This window comes from Musca autumnalis, unplaced genomic scaffold, assembly GCF_047663935.1.
Source record: "Musca autumnalis isolate F117 unplaced genomic scaffold, ASM4766393v1 scaffold_4, whole genome shotgun sequence".
NCBI lineage: Eukaryota > Metazoa > Arthropoda > Insecta > Diptera > Muscidae > Musca > Musca autumnalis.
The window spans coordinates 201776038-201803632 of NW_027411977.1; the positions used below are offsets into that span (position 1 = coordinate 201776038).

General features: G+C 38.5%; 1 protein-coding gene across 1 annotated transcript in view; it reads left to right on the forward strand.

Moving 5' to 3' along the window:
• Positions 1 to 27595, forward strand: part of Reck (Reversion-inducing-cysteine-rich protein with kazal motifs) — a 212721-nt gene that overhangs the window by 29141 nt on the left and 155985 nt on the right. The window contains exon 2 of the mRNA XM_073981199.1: positions 5665 to 7422. Coding sequence (XP_073837300.1) covers positions 6798 to 7422 — 625 coding nt within the window. The 5' untranslated portion in view covers positions 5665 to 6797. The remainder of the gene's footprint in view (positions 1 to 5664; positions 7423 to 27595) is intronic.

The window sequence follows — 27595 nt, forward strand, 5'->3', positions numbered from 1 at the left end:
GGTCTGTGTATGGGTTTTAGATAGAAACTTTTTAATCTTTGAAACGTCATTTACACTATCCACCTGTTCGCAGAAAAGCTTCCAGGAGTTTCGTTTGGCGTTTCTTGTTATTTTGTTGTATTCCTTTAATTTTGCCTGATAGTTGTCCCAGAATACAGCTGCTTTTTTACGTTTGGCCCTATTATAAAGTCTGCGGACCTCCTTGCCTTTATTCCGAATTTCCCCTGTCATCCAGGGTTTTTCGTAGGCGGATTTCCTCTCTCGAAGGGGACAACTTTCCTCGAAAGACTTTACTAGTGCCTCAGTTAACTTTAGGACATCTCTCTCTATGTCCTCCTTACTTAGGCATTCCTCATCTGGTTGCCCAAGTCTTTCTTTTACTCGTTTTCCGAACTTTGTCCAATTTGTTTTGGATTTGTTTCGGAAGGTTATCGGGTTAGGCGATGGCCTAGCTATTTTAAATCTAATATACTTATGGTCTGAGAAGGAGTGTTCCTCCAGGACCCTCCACTCGTGTACCTCGTTTATTAAATTTTCTGAACATATCGTTATATCTAGTACTTCCTCCCTAATTCTATTAACAAAGGTTGGCGTATTCCCGGTGTTAAGTGTAATTAGGTCGTTAGTATTTAAGTAATCTATAAGGGCTTGTCCCCTTTTGTTAATGTTAGTACTACCCCACGAGATGTGGTGAGAGTTAGCATCGCTACCTACTAGTACTTCGTTACCTGTTTGCTTTATCCTTCTCACCAGTTGCTGCAATTCCGACGAAGGTGGTAATGTCGGGGAGTCGAACGGCAGGTATAATGATGCTAGGTATATGTTACCATTCCCCTGCTTCAATACTGTAACGTCCGACGATGACAACTCTGGAGAAAAAAGAAAGCATAAGTTTTTGTGGCATATAATGCAGGTCCTCGGTCGGGATCCCGTATTTGCGTAAAAAAGTTGATAATTTATATGGTTAAGTCCAGAAACCTTGTTTTTTATGGTCCAAGGTTCTTGGATTAAACCAATATGTATATTACCTTTAGTTATTTTGTCCATCAGGGCTAGTGTTGCCGTTTCGCTCCGATGGAGGTTGATCTGGATGACCTCAATCATTGGTCCTCCAGAAGGTTGGCTTCTTGGGAGTCGCTAATTTCGTCTGCTCCTCCCTCCTGAAAGCCTTTTGGTAGGTTGACCTCTTGGTTATTTGGTTTGGCAATCTCCTCCTCACCAACTCTTGCCTTTCCAACTTTGAAGTAGACCGAGTTCGAGACGAAGAATGCCTTGCCCTTGGTTTTGACGAGCCCGGCTAGCGAGAGATCGTCGATCCCCATCACAAGGAGAGTGCCGTCTTCCTTCTCCTCCCTGTGGAAGACCTCCCATCTTTCCACCTTTAGGGCCTCGTTTTGTACGCCAAAGACCTCGAGCATGCGCTCCGTCTCGAGCTTGCAGCCATACCCCTTGACGTACACCGATGCTTTGGTTAGGTGAGGAATTTCGTCTTTCCTCACCAGTTTTAGTCTGCCACCTTCCCATGGAGTTGCTATACTGCTGACTACCTCCCCGAGAGCTGCAGAGTTTGCGTGTGAGTCCAGGTGGTACAATAGGAGGTCCCCCCTTGGCTCACAGCAGTTTATTTTTATTGAGACTCGTCCTTGCAGGATTTGTTCCAATATTTTATCGTTGATCGATTTCTCGATCTCCGGTAAGTACTCTTTGTGTAGCCTTCCAGATCCTTTACTAGTATCGATTACTGCGTAGCACAGCTCGTCCTTGTAGTATCTCTTGGCTACCTTGGCGTAAGTCGATGGCGGCTCCGTTCCGGTTTCAGCGTCCATCTTCCTCTTCTGGGTGGTAGTAGGCTTCTTTACTGAGTCCTTGGCCACCGCAGAAGATTCCGACGTCGCGCTCACCTTCTTTTTGTCAGAACTCGCCTCTTCAGTATCATTTGAAGGATCCTTTTGGCAGTCTTCTTGGCTTTTGTCCTGACGAGGTTTGTTCTGGGCAATTGAAGGTGGGAAGCCCTTTTTCTTCTTACTGGGTTTTGCCACGTTCTGCTCCTCAGGAGACCTTGTCCTCTTCGCCGCTTCCGAAGAAGTGGAGGGACTTTCTGTGGTAACCTTTGAAGCAGCCAGCTGTTTTTCCTTCTTTAGTTTTGCCTGGTTCCTCTTAAATTTCTTCCTTTGGGCCCCAGACCACTGTACTCTTTTCGTCGTGAGCTTTGCGATGCTCTCGCTCACTTCTTCTACCATCTTGTGGACTTCCTCTTTCATGGGATTTTCCACAACGGTGGTGTTTGTTTTGCCGCAGCTATCGGATTCGGAATCAGGGTCGCTACCATCATCAGATAGTTGGGTCAAGTTAATCCATCCCCTGTGCTGCCCTTTATCCTCCTCCGTTTTTACACTAGGTTTTACACTAGGTTGTGTGCTTGTAGCATTACCTTCGACCACAGATGCCAAGGCACCCACATCTATGGGAGATTGCTCACGATCGCATGATATCGACGGGGTGTGACTCGTAGGCAGATCACTGGTCCCCGCCGGCACTGGGTTTATTAGGCCCTGCACCGTAACTTTTTCTTCTTTTTTTCCTTCCATATTTGTTTTTTGTTTTAGGGGAACACCCCCATAGTCAGTTTTTTGTCCGCGGGAAACTCAAGGTTTCCAGAGGTGGATAATCCCACCTCTCTGCCCCAGACCCACCATGCAATAGGTATTGGACAGAGTGGTACGACCATCCTCCTCCCCCTATCCGCCGGTGGGGACGCGCCCGGTAGGAGAACTAACAAACTCCCGCGGGTAGAAAAGGTTGTTATCGGACAACTTTTCTATAGAAAAGGTTGTTATCGGACAACTTTGCTATAGAAAAGGTTGTTGTCGGACAACGTTTCTATAGAAAAGGTTGTTATCGGACAACTTTTTTATAGAAAAGGTTGCTATCGGACAACTTTTCTATAGAAAAGGTTGTTATCGGACAATTTTCTATAGAAAAGATTGTTATCAGACAACTTTTCTATAGAAAAAGTTGTTATCGGACAACTTTTCCATAGAAAAAGTTGTTATCGGACAACTTTTCTATAGAAAAAGGTGTTATCGGACAACTTTTCTATAGCAAAATTGATATCGGACAACTTTTCCATAGAAAAGGTTGTTATCGGACAACTTTTCTATAGAAAAGGTTGTTATCGGACAACTTTTCTATAGAAAAGGCTGTTATTCTATAGAAAAGGCTGCTATCGGACAACATTTCTGTAGAAAAGGTTGTTATCGGACAACTTTTCTATAGAAAAGGTTGTTATCGGAAAACTTTACCATAGAAAAGGTTGTTATCGGACAACTTTTCCATAGAAAAGGTTGTTATCGGACAACTTTTCTATAGAAAAGGTTGCTATCGGACAACATTTCTATAGAAAAGGCTGTTATCGGACAACTTTTCTATAGAAAAGGTTGTTATCGGACAACTTTTCTATATAAAAGGCTGCTATCGGACAACATTTCTGTAGAAAAGGTTGTTATCGGACAACTTTTCTATAGAAAAGGCTGTTATCGGACAACTTTTCTATAGAAAAGGCTGTTATCGGACAACTTTTCTATAGAAAAGGTTGTTATCGGACAACTTTTCTATAGAAAAGGTTGTTATCGGAAAACTTTACCATAGAAAAGGTTGTTATCGGACAACTTTTCCATAGAAAAGGTTGTTATCGGACAACTTTTCTATAGAAAAGGTTGCTATCGGACAACATTTCTATAGAAAAGTTTGTTATCGGACAACTTTTCTATAGAAAAGATTGCTATAGGACAATTTTTCTATAGAAAAGGTTGTTACATTTTTATTAAAAAAGATGTTCCATATAAAAAGTTGTTATTAAAGAACTTTTCTATAGAAAATGTTATTATTGAACAACTTTCCTACAGAAGAGGTTGTTATCGAACAAATTGCCTATATGAAATCGAACAATTTTTCTATAGCAAATATTGTTTTCCAACATCTTTTCTATAGAAAAAGTTGTTATTAAACAACTTTTTTGAGGAAACTGCAGTTATCGAATAACTTTTTAAAGAAATGTGACTATAAGAAATTTTTCTATATAGGACAACTTTTTTGTGGAAATTGTTGTTATCGGACAACTTTTCTATAAAAAAAAGTTGTTATCGGACAAGATTTCAACAGAAAAGGTGTTATCGAACAACTGTTGTATAGAAGAGATTGTTATCCAATAACTTTTCTATAGCAAAACTTGCTATCGAATAACTTTTCTATAAAAATGTTGTTATCGAATAATTTTTTATAGAAACGGTTGTTATCGAACAACTTTCCATAGAAAATATAGTTATCGAACAACATTTATTATTTTATTGTTATCGAACAACTCTTATTTAGAAAATGTTGTTATCGAAAAATTGTTATAATTTACAAAAGGTATTTTCGAATAGTATTTCCAACGAAAAAGTTGTTATTGAACAACTTTTCTGTAGAAAATATTGTTATCGATAAAATTTTCTGTAGAAAATGTTGTTATCGAACAAATTTTGTGGAAAATGTTGTTATCGAACAACTTTTTTGTAGAAAATATTGTTATCTAACAAAATATTGTTTTCGGAAAAATTTTCTATAGACAATATTGTTATCGGAAAATTTTTCTATAGAAAATATTATTATCGAATAAATTTATTACAGAAATTATAGTTATTGAAATATTTTGCTATAGTGAATATTATTATTGAACAAATTGTGTACAGCAAATGTTGTTATCGACCAGCTTTTTTTAAGCAAAGGCTGTAATGGAACAAGATTTCGATAAAAAGTTGTTATCAATTAACTTTTCTATAAAAAAAAGATTGTTATCGAACAACTTTTCTGTAGAAAATATTGTTATCGATAAAATTTTCTGTAGAAAATTTTGTTATCGAACAACTTTTTTGTAGAAAATGTTGTTATCGAACAACTTTTCTGTAACAAATGTTGTTATCGAACAAATCTTTAATAGAAAATGTTGTTATCGAACAACTTTTCTGTAGAAAATGTTGTTATCGAACAAATTTTCTATTGAAAATTTTGTTATCGAACAACTTTACTATAGAAAATGTTGTTGTCGAACAACTTTTCTGTAGAAAATGTTGTTATCGAACAACTCTTTAATAGAAAATGTTGTTATCGAACAACTTTTCTGTAGAAAATTTTATTATCGAAAATCTTTTCTGTACAAAATGTTGCTATCGAAAAAATTTTCTATTGAAAATGTTGTTATCGAACAAATTTTCTATTGAAAATGTTGTTATCGAACAACTTTACTATAGAAAATGTTGTTATCGAACAACTTTTCTGTAGAAAATGTTGTTATCGAATAACTTTTCTGTAGAAAATTTTGTTATCGAATAAGTTTTCTGTAGAAAATGTTGTTATCGAACAACTCTTTAATAGAAAATTTTGTTATCGAACAACTTTTCTGTAGAAAATATTGTTATCGAAAAACTTTTCTGTAGAAAATGTTGTTATCGAGCAACTTTACTATAGAAAATGTTGTTATCGAAAATTTTGAAAATCTTATTATCAAACAACTTTTCTTTAGAAAATCTTTTTAACAGCTTTTCTACAGAAAAGTATAACAAATCGACAATGTGCCGTAGCAACATTTCAAACAATACTAATTAATGTTTCTTTTCCTTTTTTCAGAATTTAAATTTCTGCTGCTGACAACATCTTCCTTCATACTAAAAAAAAATCTTTAAGTTTTATGCCTAAAAATAATAATTGCTGTTTCATTTAAAGTACAACCCACTCACAGGGAAAGAAGAACAAGAAATACAAAGCCTAGAAAGTAAGAACTCTGTGTCCCATAAACAGGAAAAAACACACATACCACAGAAAAACGAGGAAGGAACAAGTGCCATAAAATTAACAACCTACAACATCAACAACAACAAAACACAAATGAGAAAATTTTTCACAAAAGCAAAGAAATATGAATGAGACAATTAAAAGTAATAAAGATTAATTAACAAAAAATTACAACAACACCAGTCAGCAAGAAAAAAATAACTACGCTCAAAAACCCGCAAAACCTCCAGCTATGGTGACATTAAACAAGCAGCCAGTGTAGCTCGTTGGTTGGTGGTGATAATAAAGACGACAATCGTGATGATGATGACGACGAAGAACAGCATAAAAAGCAATTAAAACCGCATTTACTTGCAAAATAGCTGGGAGTCAATAAAAAACAGAAGAAAACGAACTTAACAACTGTCGTTCGTCGGGACAAAAATCTGAATCTGCATTTGTTGGAATAAAATAAGTGATATCCCTTGTTTTTCTGGTTGTTGGCGTTTTTCGTTTTTCATTTTTGTGCATAAAACTTTGTTATCAAAGCTACAACAAGAATAAACCCCTGGAAATGCATTAAAATTCAAATAAGCGAGCGAATGATAAGCAGTTGGTCGGTCCCCCATGCAAATTCCATTGCAGGACCTAAAAGCGAGGCCTTTAACAAACATACAAAGAACCAAACAAATTATAATCGCATTGAAGCAACGGAAACAAAGTCCATTTTTGAGTAGTTGTTGGGTCAAGTGACCGCATTGACAACGATTGACAGCAGCAACAAACGACTGTGGTGATTGACACATAGCCCAGCGTGGTCTAAGTGGCTGGCTACTCGTCTTGTTGAGGGTGAAACCTTTTTGTCATTAAGCAAGCACCACACCAAAGTACAAAACAACACACAAACACACCCATCCCCCCATCCAATACAAATCAAATGCGTACAAATTGCTGTCATCAACAACAAAAACAACAACATTACGTAGAAAATGCAGAATTCTTCCTTCCAGCGACTTCGAATTTATCAATTCCAGCTACTAATAGCTGCTGGTCTCTTACTTTTGCTGTTAATGCCTGCTTTAGTCACTTCCGTTCGCCATATTGATAATGACGATGAATATCATGATGAGCAGCAACAACTGCTGCGACAACAGCTACAGCTACGGTATCAACAACAGCAGCAAAAACAACTGCAGCAATCACACCACAACCAAAGACACCAAAAAGATCAACAATTACAACAACGACGTCGTAGCAGTGGATTTACAAGCACGTCCGCTGCCAATCATCGACCCAATGAATCACAACAACATTGGAAACGCATTAACAAGCAATATTACACAAGTGTTGGAACGCCTAACTATTACAACAATAACAACAACAACAAATTATCTATGGCCCTTACCAAATATCCACAAAGTGCCGAGGCTCAATATGCCGATGACGAAGAAGATCCCAATGACAATCAATATCATTTGAGAGATGAAAACACTGATGATGGCGATGAAGACGATGATGATGATATGTATTCCGAAGATTCGACAGATGTTGAGGCATCAGTGGGTTCGGTGAGATCGCCGAATGTTAAGCAGAATATGCAACATCCACCGTATGGTAAGTTTTTGAGTTAAGATTTTATATAACAATTTGAAAATTCTGACCGATAACAGGAATTTATGTTTCGATTATCGTAAAAAAAATTCTTCAATAACATCATTTTCTATAAAGAAATTTCGAGAACAAAATTTTCTAAAGAAAAATTTTTCGATGAAAATCTTTTCACAAAAATGTTGTTCGATAACAACATTTTCTGTAGAAAAGTTGTTCGATAACAACATTTTCTATAGAAAAAAATTTCGGTAACAACATTTTCTATAGCAAAGTTGTTCGGTAAAAACATTTTCTATAGAAAAGTTGTTCAATAGCAACCTCTTCTATAGAAAAGTTGTTCGATAGAAACATTTTCTAAGGAAAAGCTTTTCGTTAACAACAGTTTCTATAGAAAAGTTGTTCGATAACAACATTTTCTATAGAAAAGTTGTTCGATAACAACATTTTCTATATAAAAGTTGTTCGATAACAAAATTTTCTATAGAAAAGTTGTTCGATAACAAAATTTTCTATCGAAAGGTTGCTTGATAAAGTTGTTCGATAACAACATTTTCTATAGAAACGTTGTTCGATAACAACATTTTCTATAGAAAAGTTATTCGATAACAACATTTTCTATAGAAAAGTTGTTCGATAACAACATTTCTATACAAAAGTTTTTCGATAACAACATTTTCTATAGAGAAGTTATTCGATAACAACATTTTCTATAGAAAAGTTGTTCGATAACAACATTTTCTATACAAAAGTTGTTCGATAACAACATTTTCTATAGAAAAGTTGTTCCATAACAACATTTTCTATAGAAAAGTTGTTCGATAACAACATTATCTATAGAAAAGTTGTTCGATAACAAAATTTTCTATCGAAAGGTTGTTTGATAACAACATTTTCTATAGAAAAGTTGTTTGATAACAACATTTTCTATAGAAAAGTTGCTCGATAACAATATTTTCTATAGAAAAGTTATTCGATAACAACATTTTCTATAGAAAAATTGTTCGATAACAACATTTTCTATAGAAAAGATATTCGATAACAACATATTCTATAGAAAAGTTGTTCGATAACAACAATTTCTATACAAAAGTTGCTCGATACCAACATTTTCTATAGAAAAGTTGTTCCATAACAAAATTTTCTATAGATAAGTTGTTCCATAACAACATTTTCAATAGAAAAGTTCTTCTCGATAGCAACATTTTCTGTAGAAAAGTTGTTCGATAACAATATTTTCTATCGAAAGGTTGTTCGATAACAATATTTTCTATCGAAAGGTTGTTTGATAACAACATTTTCTATAGAAAAGTTGTTCGATAACAACATTTTCTATAGAAAAGTTATTCGATAACAACATTTTCTATAGAAAAGTTGTTCGATAACAACATTTTCTATACAAAAGTTGTTCGATAACAACATATTCTATAGAAAAGTTGTTCGATAACAACATTTTCTATACAAAAGTCGTTCGATAAAACATTTTCTATAGAAAAGTTGTTTCACAACAACAGTTTCTATAGAAAAGTTGCTCCATAACAACATTTTCAATAGAAAAGTTCTTCTCGATAACAACATTTTCCATAGAAAAGCTGTTCGATAAAAATATTTTCTATCGAAAAGTTGTTCGACAACAACATTTTCTATAGAAAATTTGTTCGATAACAAAATTTTTTATAAAAAAGTTGTTCGATAACAACATTTTCTATAGAAAAGTTGTTCGATAACAAAATTTTCTATCGAAAGGTTGTTTGATAACAACATTTTCTATAGAAGAGTTGTTCGATAACAACATTTTCTATAGAAAAGTTGTTCGATAACAACATTTTCTATAGAAAAGTTGTTCGATAACAAAATTTTCTATCGAAAGGTTGTTTAATAACAACATTTTCTATAGAAGAGTTGTTCGATAACAACATTTTCTATAGAAAAGTTGTTCGATAACAACATTTTCTATAGAAAAGTTGTTCGATAAAAATATTTTCTATCGAAAAGTTGTTCGACAACAACATTTTCTATAGAAAAGTTGTTCGATAACAAAATTTTCTATCGAAAGGTTGTTTAATAACAACATTTTCTATAGAAGAGTTGTTCGATAACAACATTTTCTATAGAAAAGTTGTTCGATAATAACCTCTTCTATAGAAAAGTTGTCCGATAACAAATATTCCTGTAGAAAAGTTGTCCGATAACAACTTTTCCTCTAGAAAAGTTGTCCGATAAGAACTTTTCCTGAAGAAAAGATATTCGATATCAACTTTTCCTGTAGAAAAGTTGTCCGGTAACAACTTTTCCTATAGAAAAGTTGTCCGATATCAACATTTTCTATAGAAAAGTTGTCCTATATCAACATTTTCTATAGAATAGTTGTCCGATAACAACTTTTTCTATAGCAAAGTTGTTCGATAACAACTTTTTTATGAAAAAGTTTCTCGATGACAACCTTTTCTATAGAAACGTCTTTCGATAAAAACCTTTTCTCTAGATAAGTTTTTCGATAAAAACCTTTTCTATAGAAAAGTTGTTCGATAACTACATTTTCTGTAGAAAAGTTTATCGATTACAACTTTTTCTATAGAAAAATTGATCGATTACAACTTTTTCTATAGAAAAGTTGTTCGGTTAAAATTGTTTTTATAGAAAAGTTGTTCGATAACAAATTTTTCTATAGAAAAGTTGTTCGATATAAACTTTTTCTATAGAAAGGTTGTTCGATAACAACTTTTTTTTGTAGAAAACTTGTTCAATAACGAAATTTTCTATAGAAAAGTTGTTCGATAACAACATTTCAAATCGAAGAGAATAGTTGCCCGATAACAACTTTTTCTATAGCAAAGTTGTTCGATATCAACTTTTTTATGAAAAAGTTGCCTGATGACAATATTTTCTATAGAAAAGTTCTTAGATAACAACATTTTCCATAAAAAAATTGTTCTATAACAAAATTTTCTATTGTAAAGTTGTTCGATAACAACTTTTTCTATAGCAAAATTGTTCGATAACAACATTTTCTATAATAAAATTGTTCGATAACAACAATTTCTATATAAAAGTTATTCAATAACAATAATTTCTATAGAAAAGTTGTTCGATAACAACATTTTCTATAGAAAAGTTGTTCGATTACAATTTTTTCTATAGAAAAGTTGGTTGATTTCAACTTTTTCTATAGAAAAGTTGTTTGGCTACAACTTTTTCTATGGAAAAGCTGTTCGATTACATCTTTTTCTACAGAAAGAAAAGTTGTTCGATTGCATATTTTTCTATAAAAATTTTTCGATTACAACATTTGCTATAGAAAAGTTGTTCGATAACTACCTATTCCATAGAAAAGTTGTTCGATAACAACTTTTTCTATAGCAAAATTGTTCGATAACAACGTTTTCTATAGAAAAATTGTTCCATAACAAAAATTTCTATATAAAAGTTATTCAATAACAATAATTTATATAGAAAAGTTATTCGATTACATCTTTTTCTATAGAAAAGTTATTCGATTACAACATTTTCTATAGAAAAGTTGTTCGATAACTACCTATTCCATAGAAAAGTTTTTAGATTACCATATTTTGCACTAAAAGGTTGTTCGATAACAAGCTTCCATTGAAAAGTTGACCGATAACAATTTTTGCACTAAAAGGTTGTTCGATAACCAGCTTTTCCTTAGAAAATTTGTCCGATAACAATTTTTTTCATTGAACATTTTTTCGATAACAACCTTTTCTATAGTAAAGTTGTTCAATATCACACTCTTTTTTTACAGAAACATTGTTCGAAACAAACCGTTTCTTCCTTCAAGTTGTTCGATTAAAACTTTTGTAACCCAAAATTGTATAGGATGGAACATTTGTCCCTCTTCTCACATGAAACAATTCCCGTTTAGTCAAATTGTGGTGACATCAAAGTTCAAATTCTGTTCTAGTTCACATTTCCATTTAGGTCAATTATCTCTTGCATCCCTTGCATCACCAACAAAAACAACAACAAAATTGAAAAACAATGATAGGCTCAAAGCAATAAAATTAAAATAGTTTTCTGTCCGCACTTCATCTTATTTAGACGCATGTCAAATCTCTAATCACTCTTTCTCTCTATAGCTGTTATAAATAGTGAAACGCTTCTAATTTGTAAATTCTTTAAAAGTTCAACGCAAAAGGTTATCACATCGACAACGACATTTGCAACACAGCGCAGCACAAACAAAACAACTCATACACAGCACAAAGCTCCCTGGCTTTTCGCTTAACCAACAAACAACCACAGCCCATATTGTCGTCGTCCCGTCCATCGTCTGGGCAATGATGAACAATCAATTCTTTGAAGTGTCGAGGAATTTTTTTCATTTTCTCTATAAAAAAAATCGGAATTCAAAGATGCCGCCTTTCAAATAAATAAGAAACTGAACTAAATAAAAAAATAAATATTTTTATTTCTGTGTTATCAGCCAACAGATGTACAACTCTGCGTTTGTTTCTGCGTGCCTGTGTGTGTTGTACATCTCTTTGGGCGCACAAATGAGTTCAAATGCAAAGCGAGTGATTTTTCTTTGTGCTAAAAAGAGAATAAATTATTTTATGTTTTTTCTTTCTTTTTTCCTTTCCCTCTATTTTGCAATTTGTAATGCAAAACACGAGCAAATAAGTGTAAGAACGACTAAAAACAGATTTGAATAATCAGATATAAAGGCTGGCAGGCAGACAGTTAGTCAATAGCCTTTGGTGTGGAAAAGGGGATTTTAATAAGGATGTTAATACAATAATCATGAAAACAAATGGAAATGTTTTCTATTTAGAAAGAAATCAAATTTAAAATATGTATGCCACAAGGACATTTCTGGGATACAAATCATTAAGTATTTTTTAGAGTTTGCGTTAGACTCTTGGATGTGTGTCACAACCCTCTGAAGTGGTAAACTATTAACCTGCACGGATACATTTTACGCATGCTGGATGGATTTGTCTGAATGAGTCTTACCATATATTGTAAAACTAAATCTAAATATGTAGTCCCAACGGTATATTATAGTAGCTACCCAATTACCAAACCTATTCCAAATGGCGCCCAACGTGTATTCCGTATTTTTTAAGGACACTTTGATGACTTTAGTAGGACATCAAACTGTTGATAGAGAACTAAAACCGCCCTTCTCTAGATACGCAATTTTTGAAAAATATTGTAGATTTTAGTAAAGTCTTTCGAAGTTAGGTGTCTCCTTCAAGAAAGCAAATCTGCCCACGAAAACCCCTGCATAACTGAAGAAATTCGTAACAAGGGGAAAGATATCCAAAGCTTTTTTTGTTGTAGCAGCTTCTAAATGAATATGTTTGTCTTCATTTTATTGATTCGGCTCTACCTCTAACTCCAACATCAGAAAGGACGCCACTTGGATAGGATTAGTCCAAAGTGAGAGTGGAGTTAGGTGAGTTTGGTAAGATGGGCAGTTAAAAAGATGCAGCGTATTATGCGGACCGGTACCGCTTGCAGGGCAGATGTTCTGCATTGGCCATCAATCTTGGTCCAATAAGAATTGAGGCGGCTGCCCCAACCAGATCTTAGTTGCGCCAACACGACTCCCGATTGCCTAGGCTGATGTTGCTCTCCCTCTGCCACGGATGGTTGGTGATCTTCGAGGACAGCATTCACACAATAGGCTCCTAACGCCTCATCGACTGCATCGGTGTGAATATCTCTCAAACCTGCCTGATAAGCTTATTGAACTTGAGGTTCTCTTTTGTATCTCTGGACCTCACTTTGCAGATGACGAAGATCTCTCTCTAACTTGTCTGGGGGGCAGGGCGCTATCTATTAGGTGGTGGTTTGGATGGTTTTGCCTAAAACATCCAAACAAATATTGCATCGACAACATCGTGTTGTACCGGCGCACCGGCGCACCGGCAAGATCTTAGATTCCTCATGTACATGGTCCACTGAAGGCATGATGAGATACCCTGTTGCTGTTCACAGGGCTGCATTCCGACAGGTTTGCAAGTTTCCCTATTCTATTATCACTTACGTTGGCAAACCACTCTGGCGCCACATATCATACCACAGACCGACCTATCGCGCTGTATGTGGTTAACAAGGTTTCTTTATCCACACTCCAAGAGCTGCCGGCTAGGGAATTGATGATCTTGTTCCTGCTTCTCATCTTATCGCAGATAGCATGCGATCGAATCTGACACCCATGACTTTTGGGTAGTTTGTGGTCGAAATTATTAAACCATTGACCTGGACATTCAGTGGGAGCTTCATTTGCGCCGTCGATGTGGTGAACACTGTAGATGTGGTAGTGGATATTTTCATATTCCTCGAGGGGACGAACTCAACAAGATCATTGAGATAGGCATTTAGCCTGACACAAATGTTAACAATGGTGGCACCTGACGCTTTGAGCGTACAATCATCCGCGTACGTTATTAACTCAATGGCGTTCGGGAGATATAACTCCTCCTTGGGGAACTGCTTGTTTCACTCTACGGGGTTTCGACTTCTTGTTTCTGAATTCCACGTGTGACTGGTAACCACACAAATAGTTCGTGACCCAGCGTTTCAGAAAGGACCGGAGAGTAATATTCTCGACATCCTCGAACATCTTAGCATGGCTGAACGTATCAGATCCAATGCTACTATCACTGCTCTGTGGCACAGTTTGTCCTTGTTGAGTCCCAGGCTAATATATTTGTGGAAATGCTGTGCAGTGCTGTTATGGTAGTATGCTGCTTCCGGAACCGGTGTAGATGATCCGCAACTGGATAACACGCTCTGATGCTGGGGAGGAGTAACGCCTCAAGTATTTTTTTCTACTGGTGATAGAAGTGATATCGGTCTGTATGATTCACCTTTGCTGGCATCCTTGCCAGGTTTCAGCAGCGGGACCACCCTACCCATCTTCCAGGCTTCGGGAACTATTAGGGTGGCTAGTGATAGGTTGAGGACGTTGCTTAAATCCCGGGACATGCAGCTGTTTTACCATCACCATTGAAATTCCATCAGGTCTAAGTGCTTTGGATGATTTTGCGCCTCGGATAACATCTGCAACATCACCTATCGTAAATTGTGGTGGTTCATCATGGAAGAGACGTAATACACTTCTCTTCCACGATCGCTAGGGGGTGCTCGATAAATTGTCGGTAAAAATAGCCTACGCACCACTTCGGATCTGTCATACCCACATAGTTTAACATGACAGATGTCCGATCTTACCAAGTTCGATAGCGACTTAACCGTTGTCCAAAATTTACTACAACCGGTTCCAATGTTGAAGCACTTCTGATGCTCTAGAGCCTAGACACCTTTTCGCTTGTGTTCACTATTGACTTCCAAAGTTCGTATGGCGCTCTGCTGGGAAATGAGGTCTTTTTTTCAGGTATTCGACCTGCAGAAATATGGCTCGCCAGAGGGATAGGGCCAGTTAGCTTCCCATGTTTAATGAAAGAACGACATTCAGATGTTATGAAGTCGGTTGGTCTATTGATGCAGATGAAGATAAGGAGATGGTCCGACCCAAGGGATATTAGAGGTTGCCAAGGCTCGTCATTCGTCAGACCAGGTGACACGATGGATATATCAGACGAACTATGACATTCTCCCCTAATTCTGGAGGTCGTGTCCTTGTTCACGGTGCATTATGCGTAGATATCAACTTGCTCAGCCAGCGCTATGCCTCTCTGGTCATTCCCTAGCGTTGAATGCTATAGCTCATTATGCGGATTGAGTCCCCTAGAACCAGCCGAATATCACCTTCCAACAACGGCCTGTGAAAGAATATTCAAATATACTAGAATGCCGCCCTAAGAAGTTATACATTGTGCTTCCTCTTGACATCAGAAGACCATCTTCATGAGAAGAGGAAGGTTTTACAGTTGCGTCGGCACAACATGATGTTGTCGATGCGGTACATGTTCGGGTGTTAACACAGTGAGCATCACACCAAGATTAAATTGACAGGGGTTCCCCCACTCAGGCACGCTAGGAGAGATCTGCATGATCTAGAGAGTAAAAGGTCCAAGATATAAATGAGAACCTCTTGACCAACAAGCCTATCACACCGACTTTGATAGCATTCACACTGATGCAGTCGCGCAGGCAGTACGGAGATCCAGTTTAAATGCCGTACTTGGGGCCACCCTCCATCCAAGGCTAACACGAGTGGTTTTAGTCGATCAGGACGATGCAACCGCTTAATTTGATGCCACGTTATCCAACACATGCACGGCATGTGGATTGGGACCACACGACACGTTGCAATTATTTAGCTGCTCAGCAGCCAGTCCAGTTTGCAGAATTTTGAGTCTGGATACAGAGGAACCATATTTGCGTTGCTACAACAACAAGAACCGCATAACCTGCTGCAATGGACTGAAGGTGGTCTCCGAGGACGGTAGTCACTTAATACCTTTGAAGTGACTGAGCCACCATGAATGTTCGGTCGCAGGGCCTGTTCTGGTTCGCTACTTAACTGATCCTGAATCCATGCTGATGTTGGACAACTGGGAAACTGCTTCTCATCACGAGGAGGTATAGTGCCACAGGAGTTAATTACTAGCTACAGAAAATCCCACGGCAGCGGGTTCTCTGTACCGGATTGACCCGGGACCACACAACATCAGCGTTCCGGCCAGCGGCTGCCACCTCAGTGTACATATGTTTGTATTTGTTTAGTTTTTCTGTGCTGGGAGCGGCATATCCCGGAAAGTCCGTGCCGGGACGGAGGAAAACCCAGGACCAATATATTTATGCTCGGTTTGTCACATCCTCATCTTCACCCATATCCAATCTTCGGTGAGATGCAATAGATGTCAGGAGTGGGTGCATTTAAGGGATTGCTCTGGACTTGCCCACGCGAGGGACTACGATAGGGACTATGTTGCTGCATGCTGCGCGAACACAGCCCCCAGTGAGTCGTCGTCAGATTACGAAACTCCTTCATCGTCGGATTACGAAACTCCCTCGCAGTCCCCCCAACAGCAGCCGCACGCGCAGCATTTAACACCAGCCGTTGTTGTTCCAATCCCAGAAAATGCATCCTTTTTGCAAATTAATTGCAATGGGCTCCGTGGTAAGATCGATGAAATAGTGGACTTTATTAATCGGAAGAAGATCAAGGTCGCGGCGGTGCAGGAAACCATGCTGAACGACCACTGCTCGGTACGTTGTGATGGTTACAACGTAATAAGCAAATGAGCGCGCTGAGCTTCGTCGAACAAACCCCGACGACCCCAGAGTCAGGGAGCTGACACTGGAAGTTAACAGGCTGGTCGGCGAACATAAGCGGAACAAATGGTTAAATCATCTGAAGAGTTGCAACATTGGAGCCGGTATACGTAAATTGTGGACAACGGTTAAGTCACTATCGAACCCCGGAAGGAGCGATGACAGGACCTCAGTCACGTTTGACGACGTTACGTTGACTGACCCGAAGAGGTGTGCAAGTTACTTCAATCGACTGTTTGTCGAGCACCCCAAGAGTGACAGGGCAAAGAGAAGAGTGTTACGTCGCATTAGAGCTCTTCCTGCCGAGGATGAACCACCGCAGTTTACAATGGATGATGTTGCGAATGCCATCAGGAACGCCAAATTATCCAAAGCGTTGGGCCCTGACAGAATTTCCATGGTAATGTTGAAACAGCTGGATGAGCCGGGAGTGGAGTATCTCACTAAAGTTCTCAACCTGTCGCTAACCATCCTTATTGTTCCCGAAGTCTGGAAAATGGGCAGGGTGGTCCCGCTACTGAAGCCAGGCAAGGATGCCAGCAAAGGTGAATCGTACAGGCCGATTTCGCTGTTGTCACCCGTAGCGAAGACCCTTGAGGCCTTAGTCCTCCCCAGCATTAGAAATAGCTATCAAGTTGCCGATCATCAGCTTGGATTCCGTAAGCAGCACAGGACGACAACAGCGCTGCACGCCATCTCAACACTTATTTGTCGAGGACTCAACCAGGAGCGGCCGTGAGATAGAACAGTGATGGTGGCGCTTGACTTATCAACATCCTTTGATACTGTCAAGCACTTCACGCTGTTCGAGGACATCGAGCAGACAACCCTCCGGCCAAGTCTGAAACGTTGGATAATCAACTATATGTGTGGTCGCCAGTCGTATGTGTAGTTCAGGAACAAGAAATCCAAGCCCCGTAGAGTGAAACAGGGAGTTCCCCAAGGAGGGGTGATATCTCCGGAACTGTTTAACCTCTACCTTTCCTGTATACCGCCCCCTCCAGACGGCATTGAGATCGTAACGTATGCGGATGATTGTACGATCCTGGCGTCAGGTACCTACCCTGATGACATCTGTGAGAAACTGAACTCCTATTTAGAGCCTTTGATTTAGTTTTATATTCGTATCCCCTGCACGATATTTTGCTGTTAATATATTTTCCGTAAATCTTATTTAAATACTTTGTGTATTCTGTGGTGGGCAATATTTGTTTGGTGTAAATAAGTATATTTTTACAACCACGTTAACAGGTCATTTAACTTAATGAATTGCTTATAAACAAATACATTCATACATATGTATGTATTTGTAATTTAAACTGCATCATTATCCATAGTGTGTTGTGGATAAAAAGACATGCGAGGGTACCAGCATACAGTTTTAAAGGCATCACTCAAATGGTGTCGTGATAAAGGCACTCCGCTCATAATATTTTATTAGCATTTGTTAAGAGATTCCTACAATCAGGTGAGTTTGCAGATCCCTACAAACAGCCACATCATTTCATCTGAAAACGTTTTTATTGCATTTTAAACATGGTTAAGACTATACACTTATACGATGATAACGTGAATTATCTCGATTTATTTGGCATAGGTATGTTGTATGAAAATGATAACTTAAATCTACTGAATTTGCTAACCCAAGCATGGTCTAAACGGGGTATAAGAGTTAGTGATTGATTTCTACTTCAAGTTCTCGTTTTACCTCGGGAGACAATAATTTCGGCTCATTTCTGTTGCCGTCGGTGCATTTGTTCAATTCTCCTCAAATATTGATCATATGCTCCGAAAAGGAAAGCTTTTCAGATACTTGCCAGTTTTTAGAGTGTCAGAGCCAATTTTTGTAAGGGCTTTTCATACTGTAAAGGTCATATGGAATTCCTAGACAGTATATTCGAAATCTGACTGCTTATTTGACTCCTTCTATAGACTGAATTGAAATAATTCAGGATCAATTTGACATTCTTGCTTCACTTTTCATCGTTATTATAATATAAAATGACGGTGTATTTACTTTTAATTATTGCATGCTTGTTTGTAAACAAAGAAACAGCTGTAAGTAGGGATCTTTAGGTGGGAATATTGTTAACAAGCGATTACACCCCGCTCGCGTTTAACTTGGTTGCTTTCTATACCAAACCTTTTAATACAAGATTTCAATATCCAAACAACTTCAAAATCCTCCCCACTCAATCATATATCCAGCATCAATTCCCACTTAATGTTCTTCTACACAAGTGGTTGCTGATAATGATGATGCCGATGAGAGATGATGGTTGTCCAAACAAACATTATTGGCAGGGTGATGTTTATGTTTTAATTACGGTTTGCTTGTTTGTTTATATTGGAAATGCTTTATTATTTTCACACGCACTTAAACGGTTTGCAACGGAGATTTGTTTACAAAATATTGAAGCAAATCAACGGGGACTTTTTTTCAAAAAATAATTAAAGCAACTTAAAGTGTTCCAAAATTTAAAAAAATGCAAGAAAAAAATGAAAGATTCCTTTCAATAAATCAAATCAAGTGGGTAGAGAACAAAATTAAAAAAATCAAGAAAAACGTGAAAGATTTCCCTTCAATAAATCAAACCACTTTGGGTATTTCATAATCACCTCATTTTCCCCAGACACTTATTGTTTGTTTTTATGTGTGTGAGTTTTTTATGATTTAATTAAGTATAAAAGTTCATTTTTTTCAATAATTTTCTTTTTGATGTTTGTGGTGTTTCATTTTCACTCTGCTTTTTTCTGCCTAGTTGGTTTTATTTGGCTGTTGTTCACGCTAAAAAAGAAGAATGAAACACCATTCTTGGTGAAGGGAGGAACAGAGAGAGAGAGAGGAAGTGATCGTTTTATTTGCCATTTTGGTGAATTTCTTTAGAAATTCACACATGCTTATTTTCATGACTTTTGGGGTCTTCCTCTTCTCAATGAATGAAGGAGCAGTAGCGTGTTTTATTATTTGTAGATTTTGTGTTGTTCAACGCCCTCATCTCACTTTGAGTGAGACGAAAATAAAACACATGTACGTCATGTACATTCAGATGACAAATGTCTAAACTAAATACCCAGTATTCATTTTATACACACATTTTGTGTTGAACACTGGCTACAAGAAACAGTGGTTCAGAATGGGAATATGAAGACTGCACAAGTTCTATATTTCTTTTCTTTCAGAAAAGGCCTACAGAAGTACGCTTTCAGAAAGAGACTGAAGAAGCATTCTTTCTTTCTAAAAGGGTCTATAGAAGCATCCTTTCTTCAGAAAGGGTCTATAGAAGCAACCTTTCTTTAAGAAAGGGTCTGCAGAAGCACCCTTTTTTTCAGAAAGGGTCTATAGAAGAACCCCTTCTTTTAGAAAGGGTATATAGAAGCACCCCTTCTTCCAGAACGGGTCTATAGACACACCCTTTATTTCAGAAAGGGTCTGTAGACTCACCCTTTATTTCAGAAAGGGTCTATAGAAATACCTTTTCTTTTAGAAAGGGTCTATAGAAGCACCCTTTCTTTCAGAAAGGGTCTATATAAGCACCCTTCCTTTCAGAAAGAGCCTATAGAGGCACCCCTTCTTTCAGAAAGGATCTATAGAAGCACCCTTTCGTTCAGAAACGGACTAAAGAAGGACCCTTTCTTTCAGAAATTGTCTATAGAAGAACCCTTTCTTTCAGAAAGGGCCTACACAAGCATTCCTTCTTTCAGAAAGGGTCTATAGAAGCAGCCTTCTGTCAGAAAGGGTCTATGGAAGCATTCTTTCTGTCAGAAAGGGTCTAAAAAAGCAACCTTTCTTTCAAAAAGGGTCTATAGAACCACCATTTCTTTCAGAAAGGATCTGTAGAAACACCCTTTCTTTCAGAGAGGGTCTATGGAAGCATCCTTTCTTTCAGAAATGGTCTATAGAAGTACCCTTTCTTTCAGAGAGGGTCTATGGAAGCATCTTTTCTTTCAGAAATGGTCTAGAAAAGCATCCTTTCTTTCAGAAAGTATCTACAGAAGCACCCTTTCTCTCAGAAAGGGTCTGTAGAAGCACAATTTCTTTCAGAAAGGGTCTATAGGAGCACCCTTTCTTTCAGAAAGGGTCTATAGAAGCATCCTTTTTTCGAAAGGGTCTATAGAAGCATACTTTCTTTCAGAAAGCGTCTATAGAAGCACACTTTCTTTCAGAAAAGGTGTATAGAAGCACCCTTTCTTTCAGAAAGGGTCTATGGAAGCAACCTTTCTTTCAGAAAGGGTCTATGGAAGCAACCTTTCTTTCAGAAAGGGTCTATAGAAGCATCCTTTCTTTCCCAATCCAAATGGTATCGTGCCATCAATTCTGGCCCATATGAATTGAAGCGGCTGCATCTTCTTTGTCGAGTTGCTGACAAAGGTCTGCGGCCAGCGTCTTGAGGACCTTGTTCCTACTTCTGATCTTGTCACACAAAGCTGACGACTGTATGATGCTGTCTAACGTTATACCCTATATTTTGTGGTAGTTAGTGGTCGGAATCAGGACACCATCGACCAATATATCCAGGGAAGCCTCATTTCAGCCATACAGGCGTTGATCAATGTGTCAGTGGATTTAGCGCCGAATATTTTCATATTCCTCAGATGGAAGGAGTTCTTATATACTCGTACACCCTTTAATATTCCACGGCTTTCGATATGTCAAGAGCCACCATATATGTTCTGTAGCACGACCTGCTCTGGTTTAGTCCTCGACTGATATATGTGCATGTTGCGTGTAATGCTGTTGTTGTGATGTGAGTTTTGCGGAATGCATGATGATGCTGTGCAGGGGAAGGAGTAGCGCCTCTAGAATTTTTGCCACTGATGACAGAAGCGAGATCATCCTGTACGATTCTCCACTGCTGGCATCCTTCTCTACAGTAGTGGGGCCACCCTGCCACTTTTTTTTTTGCTTCTGATACAATGTTGGTGCTTGCGAGGCTGTATCTAATTCCGACAAAGAAGTTGGAGACACGCTGGGAGATAATCTGTCGCAGCAAGTAGCAACATAGCTCCTATCGCAGTAGTCCTGGAGGCAACGTAGACCAGATGTACCAATTCCATACATCTATTAAATCTCTCCGATGTTGTCGTATGGTGGAAGCGTGTAGGGCAAACGTAGCAGATCCATGACCCGGTGTTCTTTCCTAGCACCCTGTTTTCAGAAAGGGTCTATAGAAGAACCACTTCTTTTAGAAAGGGTCTATAGAAGAACCCCTTCTTTTAGAAAGGGTCTATAGAAGAACCCCTTCTTTTAGAAAGGGTCTATAGAAGAACCCCTTCTTTTAGAAAGGGTCTATAGAAGAACCCCTTCTTTTAGAAAGGGTCTATAGAAGAACCCCTTCTTTTAGAAAGGGTCTATAGAAGAACCCCTTCTTTTAGAAAGGGTATATAGAAGCACCCCTTCTTCCAGAACGGGTCTATAGACACACCCTTTATTTCAGAAAGGGTCTGTAGACTCACCCTTTATTTCAGAAAGGGTCTATAGAAATACCTTTTATTTCAGAAAGGGTCTATAGAAGCACCCTTTCTTTTAGAAAGGGTCTGTTGACACACCCTTTCTTTCAGAAAGGGTCTGTAGACACACCCTTTATTTCAGAAAGGGTCTACAGAAATACCTTTTCTTTCAGAAAGGGTCTATAGATGCACTCTTTCTTTCAGAAATGGTCTATAGATTCGCCCTTTCTTTCAGAAAGGGTCTATATAAGCACCCTTCCTTTCAGAAAGAGTCTACAGAAGCACCCCTTCTTTCAGAAAGGGTCTATAGAAGCACCCTTTCGTTCAGAAAGGGACTAAAGAAGGACCCTTTCTTTCAAAAAGGATCTATAGAAGCAACCTTTCTGTCAGAAAGGGTCTATAGAAGAACCCTTTTTTCAGAAAGTGCCATTTCCACCATTTCCATTCAAAAAGGGTCTTTCGTTCAGAAAGGGTTCGCAGAAGCACCCTTTCTTTCAGAGATGGTCTATAGAAGCAGCCTGTCTTTCAGAAAGGGTCTATAGAAGTACCCTTTCTCTCAGAAGCGGTCTATAGAAGCAGCCTTTCTTCCAGAAAGTGTCTATAGAAGCAACCTTTCATTCAGAGAGGGTCCATAGAAGCATCTTTTCTTTCAGAAAGGGTCTATATGGAAGGCATATGTTGGTTATCGTGCCATCAATATGTATTGAATATGTATTGAAGCGGCTGCATTGTCCTGATCTTAATGGGGTTAAATTCCCTCTATTTGCCAATAGATCGAGGAATGGATTCTCATGACAATAGCACCCAAACAGGTGCTCCATTGACGACATCTTGTTGTGATAATGCACCGATAAAACCTTAGATTCCTCAAGACGATTTTCCACTGATGTCATGAGGAGGCACCCTGTTGCAGGCATTCTGGTAGGTTTGAAAATTCTTCCACTGCATTGCGGTAGCATATGCATAACACACTAGCGCTGCATAGCCTACCACAGACAGGCCTATCAAAACTTATTTGTCGGGTTGCTGACAAAGTTCTGCAGCCAGCGTCTTGAGGACCTTGTTCCTTTTCTACTGCTGATCAGATTCGTTGTTCCTACTTCTGATCTTGTCACACATAGCTAACGACTTAAACATGCTGTCGAACGTTATACACTATAGTTTGTGGTAGTTAGTGGTCGGAATCAGGACACCATCGACCAACATATACAGGGGAGCCTCATTTCAGCCATACAGGTGTTGAACAATGTGGCAGTGGATTTGGCGACGAATATTTTCATATTCCTCAGATTGATGGAATTCTTATATACACCCTTTAATAGCTTGGCATAGTTCACGGCTTTCGATAGGTCAAGAGCCACCATATGTGGTCGATCGAACGACCTGCTCTGGTTTAGTCCTCGACTGATATATGTGCATATGGCGTGTAATGCTGTTGTGGTGATGTGAGTTTTCCGGAATGCATATGATGCTAAGCCTCTAGAATTGTTTCCACTGATAACTGAAGTGAGATCGGCTTGTACGGTTCTCCTCGGCTGGCATCCTTCTCTTCAGTAGTGGGGCCACCCTACCACTTTTTTGTCTTCTGATACAATGTGGGTGCCTAAGGATACATTCATCCAGATGCTTAAACATTACCATTGAGATCCTGTGTAGTCCCAACACTTTGTATGATTTCCTGTTTCGGATGATATCTGTAACATCGCTCATCGTAAATTGTGGTGGTACCTACTCGGCTGGGAGGCCTCTTTTACGGCGTAGTATACTCCTCTGCGCCTTATCACTTTTGGGGTGCTCTATAAACTGCTCGCCTTCTAGCCTTTTGACTTCCAGAGTATTTTCCCTAACTCTTGGGACTTCAGGGACCGTACGACGTTCATTTGCTAGTCCCGTCACCTCTGCTGGGAAATTTTGTTTAACTTCGGGTATTCGACCAGGATTGCCGTCAGCTGTGATAATGTGATTGCTAAATTCTCTGAATACTTGTAACATGGCTCTTCGTAAATTGTGGTGGTACCTACTCGGCTGGGAGGCCTCTTTTACGGCGTAGTATACTCCTCTCCGCCTTATCACTGTTGGGGTGCTCTATAAACTGCCGGTTAAAACAACACACGCGCACCTCCTCGCATCTGTTATGCCGTTAAAAGAAACAGTCGTTCTGCCATCATTCCTTTCCGGATTCGACAGTGATTTTACCGTTGGCAACAATTTACTCAATCTAGCCGCTTTTTCAACTTATGCTCGCCTTCTAGCCTTTTGACTTCCAGAGTATTTTCCCTAAGTCTTGGGTCTTCAGGATCCGTACCACGCTCATTTGCTAGTCCCTTCACCGCTGCTGGGAAATTTGGTTTAATTTCGGGTATTCGACCAGTAGTGGCGGCAGCTGTGATAATGTGATTGCTAAATTCTTTGAATACTTGCAATTAGCTTTCCCATAGTTCAGAAAGTACGGCGTTCAGAGGTTTGAAGTCGGGTGATCTATTTCAGGAGACAATGATAGTAAGGCGGTCCGAGCCATGAGAAGTTGCGGGTTGCCATTTACCAGACAATGGTAATATCTGGCGAGCTGTGGCAATCTCCTCTTATCCTCGTAGGAGCGTCTTCATACACCGTGCATAAACGAAAGGAAACTAGTTGTTCCATTTTACTTCAATGCAACTCATGGTGGAGGATATAACAAGTTTGGCATGGCAGAACTTAACGCCGTTCTTATTTTTTTTTTTCTTATTGAGGAGCTTGCGAGGCTGTATCTAATTCCGACAAAGAAGTTGGAGACACACTGAAAGATAATGTGTCGCAGCAAGTAGCAACATAATTCCTATCGCAGTAGTCCTGGAGGCAACGTAGACCAGATGCACCTATTCCATACAAGCATTATATCTCTCCGATGTTGACATATGGTGGATGCGTGAATGGAAACGTAACAGATCTATGACCCGGTGTTCTATTCTATCCCGGCACGGGTCAAAGATTTAATGATCCACTGTGTGGGCTTCACTTTCCTCTTGGTAAGAGGTTGAGATCTACCTCTCACCAGAAAAGAGTCTTTGCTACGAAATTCGACACTACTACCAATTGTAATGCCTCACATATCGAGACTGGTCACCCGAGGCGTAAGAGATTATGTACAATCAGGGAAAGTGGAACAAAAGTTATACTCTGGTGGAACAATGCAATAACCGTGTTTATTCATGGGTGAAGCCAATGTCGTCCCAAGCGTCGCTATGCTTCTTTCAGAAATCCCTTTGTGTACTCACCCTTGAACCACGATGCTCCTAGCCAGAGTCAAAATGGGGAGCGAGGAATCCTCCTGCGTAAGACCATGTTCCATATTATGCTCCGACAACTTTGATTCTACCCGAAGATTTCATTTCGGATCTTAATAAATTTCAAGGTTTTCCTTGCGAGATTTATTTGATTGGGCGCCAGAATCAAACAATTATCGTTTGCAAGAATATTTTCCATAACTCGTATAATAACACACATATCGGGACTGATCATCTGAGGCTAAGATATTAGGAAAAATCAGGAAATAGGGAGAGTGTTGTTCTACCCTGGTGGCACCACATTAAATGGACAATTGCGATGTCGAGCCAAGCATCACTAGGCATTAGCTAAGAATCCTATGTATTTGGTCACGTTGAAACAACGATACTCCACGCCAGATTCAAAATGGAGAACAGGGGAATCCTCCTCTAAAGACCCTGTTCCACATTTTTCCCGACAACTTTGATTATATCTGAAGATTTCCATGCGTAATATATTTTGATTGGGCGCCAGAAGCTTGTGTCTATTTAATAGCATCCAATCACCACGTCGTCCCAAGCATAGCAATGTATTAGCATTGTTGTTTTTTAGGAATCCCATAGACTACTCATCGATGCATTTGATTACCCTAAAACCAACGATGCACTTCACCAGGGTCAAAATGGGGTACAGGGGAATCCTCCTTTCTAACACCATGTTCAATAATTTGTTCCGACACCTTTGATTGTAATTGAAGATTATATTTTGGGTTTTAAAAAATTTCAATATTTTCGATGCGAAGTTTATTTTGATTGGGCGCCAGAAGCTTGGGACTATTTAATAGAATCGAATTACCCCGTTTACATACACAAGGCCAATGTAGAGCTGGCAAAAAATCTATGGCACTATCGATAGTATCGATTATTTTAAAAAATCAATATCGATAGATAGTTTTGTCTATCGATATCATTCGATTTTTAATTCCCTAAAATCTTTTGAAATTAATAGAAATTATGAGATTTTTCGGTTTTGTGGATGTGAGAAAGTAAGCCAGTAGTCACACGTACAAATTTAACGAAAAACTAACTTGTAGTTTAAGGACTTGTGAAAAATGTCAACAAAAGCATAGGCATTTCCGCCATTTTTATTTGCAAATAATTGTGATGAAATATTAACGATAATATCGATAATTTGACATGAAAGCTATGTTTTTTTTTCAAAAATCCCTTGGAGTACTCTTCCGAACATTTGATCATCTTGAAACCACGATGCTCCTCGCCAGAGTCAATATAGGGGAACAGGGGAATCCTCCTTTGTAAGACCATGTTCCACATGTTGTTCCAACAACTTTGATTATACCTGAAGATTTTATTTTAGATGTTAATACATTTTATACATTTGGCGCCAGAAGTTTCATAATGGAATCCCATTAATTTTGAAGGGACCTCACAAGGCATATTGATTTACTGAGTCTTACCCACTGTTCTTCTCTGATCCTTCCCCCTACACCACGATAAACGAAATTATATCAAATTTTTGTCACTTCATATTAAGTGAAGCCTGAGAACAAAAAAACCAAAAACTTCTTTGAAGAAAATTTGCAAGACACCATGCAAAACCGTAACAATAACACCAAAAAAACAGACTGAAACAAAAACAACAACAAAGCAGTTTATGATGGCAAATGTTGGCAAGTGTTGGCGTTACGCTGTGTTATGCATAAAACCCAAAAAGCGGCAGCAGAAAAAATCTGTTTTAGATCAAAAACCACTCATTAATTAAGTGTGTAATTCCTGCTTGTTACGTGTGACGGTCGGTAGTTTTGCTGTTGGTCTTTATGCGTAATGCCAGGCAGGCAGGGCATAAGCCATCATCATTGCCAGCATAATTCAGTTGAATTGAACCACAGGGCTGGTTGTATTTCAGCTTGTTCGACTGTTCTTGGTCTTTGCAAAGATATTTTTAGTGGATTTTAGACCCCCAACGCCACCTACAAACAGGCAAACAAACACTTTGGCTCTCAAAGTTGTGGCATCGTTACCGCCACCATCACCACCACTAACATCGTCAAGCAGCATCATACTCATCATCTCCATCATCCTCAACAACAAAGAGAAAATAATGTATTTTGAAAATAAAGGAGCTTTCGTTTGATGTCTGTCTTAAAGAGTTCTTGTTGTTATGGATTCCTTGTGATGCTGCTGCCGCTGAAGCTGATGCTCCATTTCTATTCCTTCCTTCGATTCTTCTGTGCTTCTGTTCGCTAGCA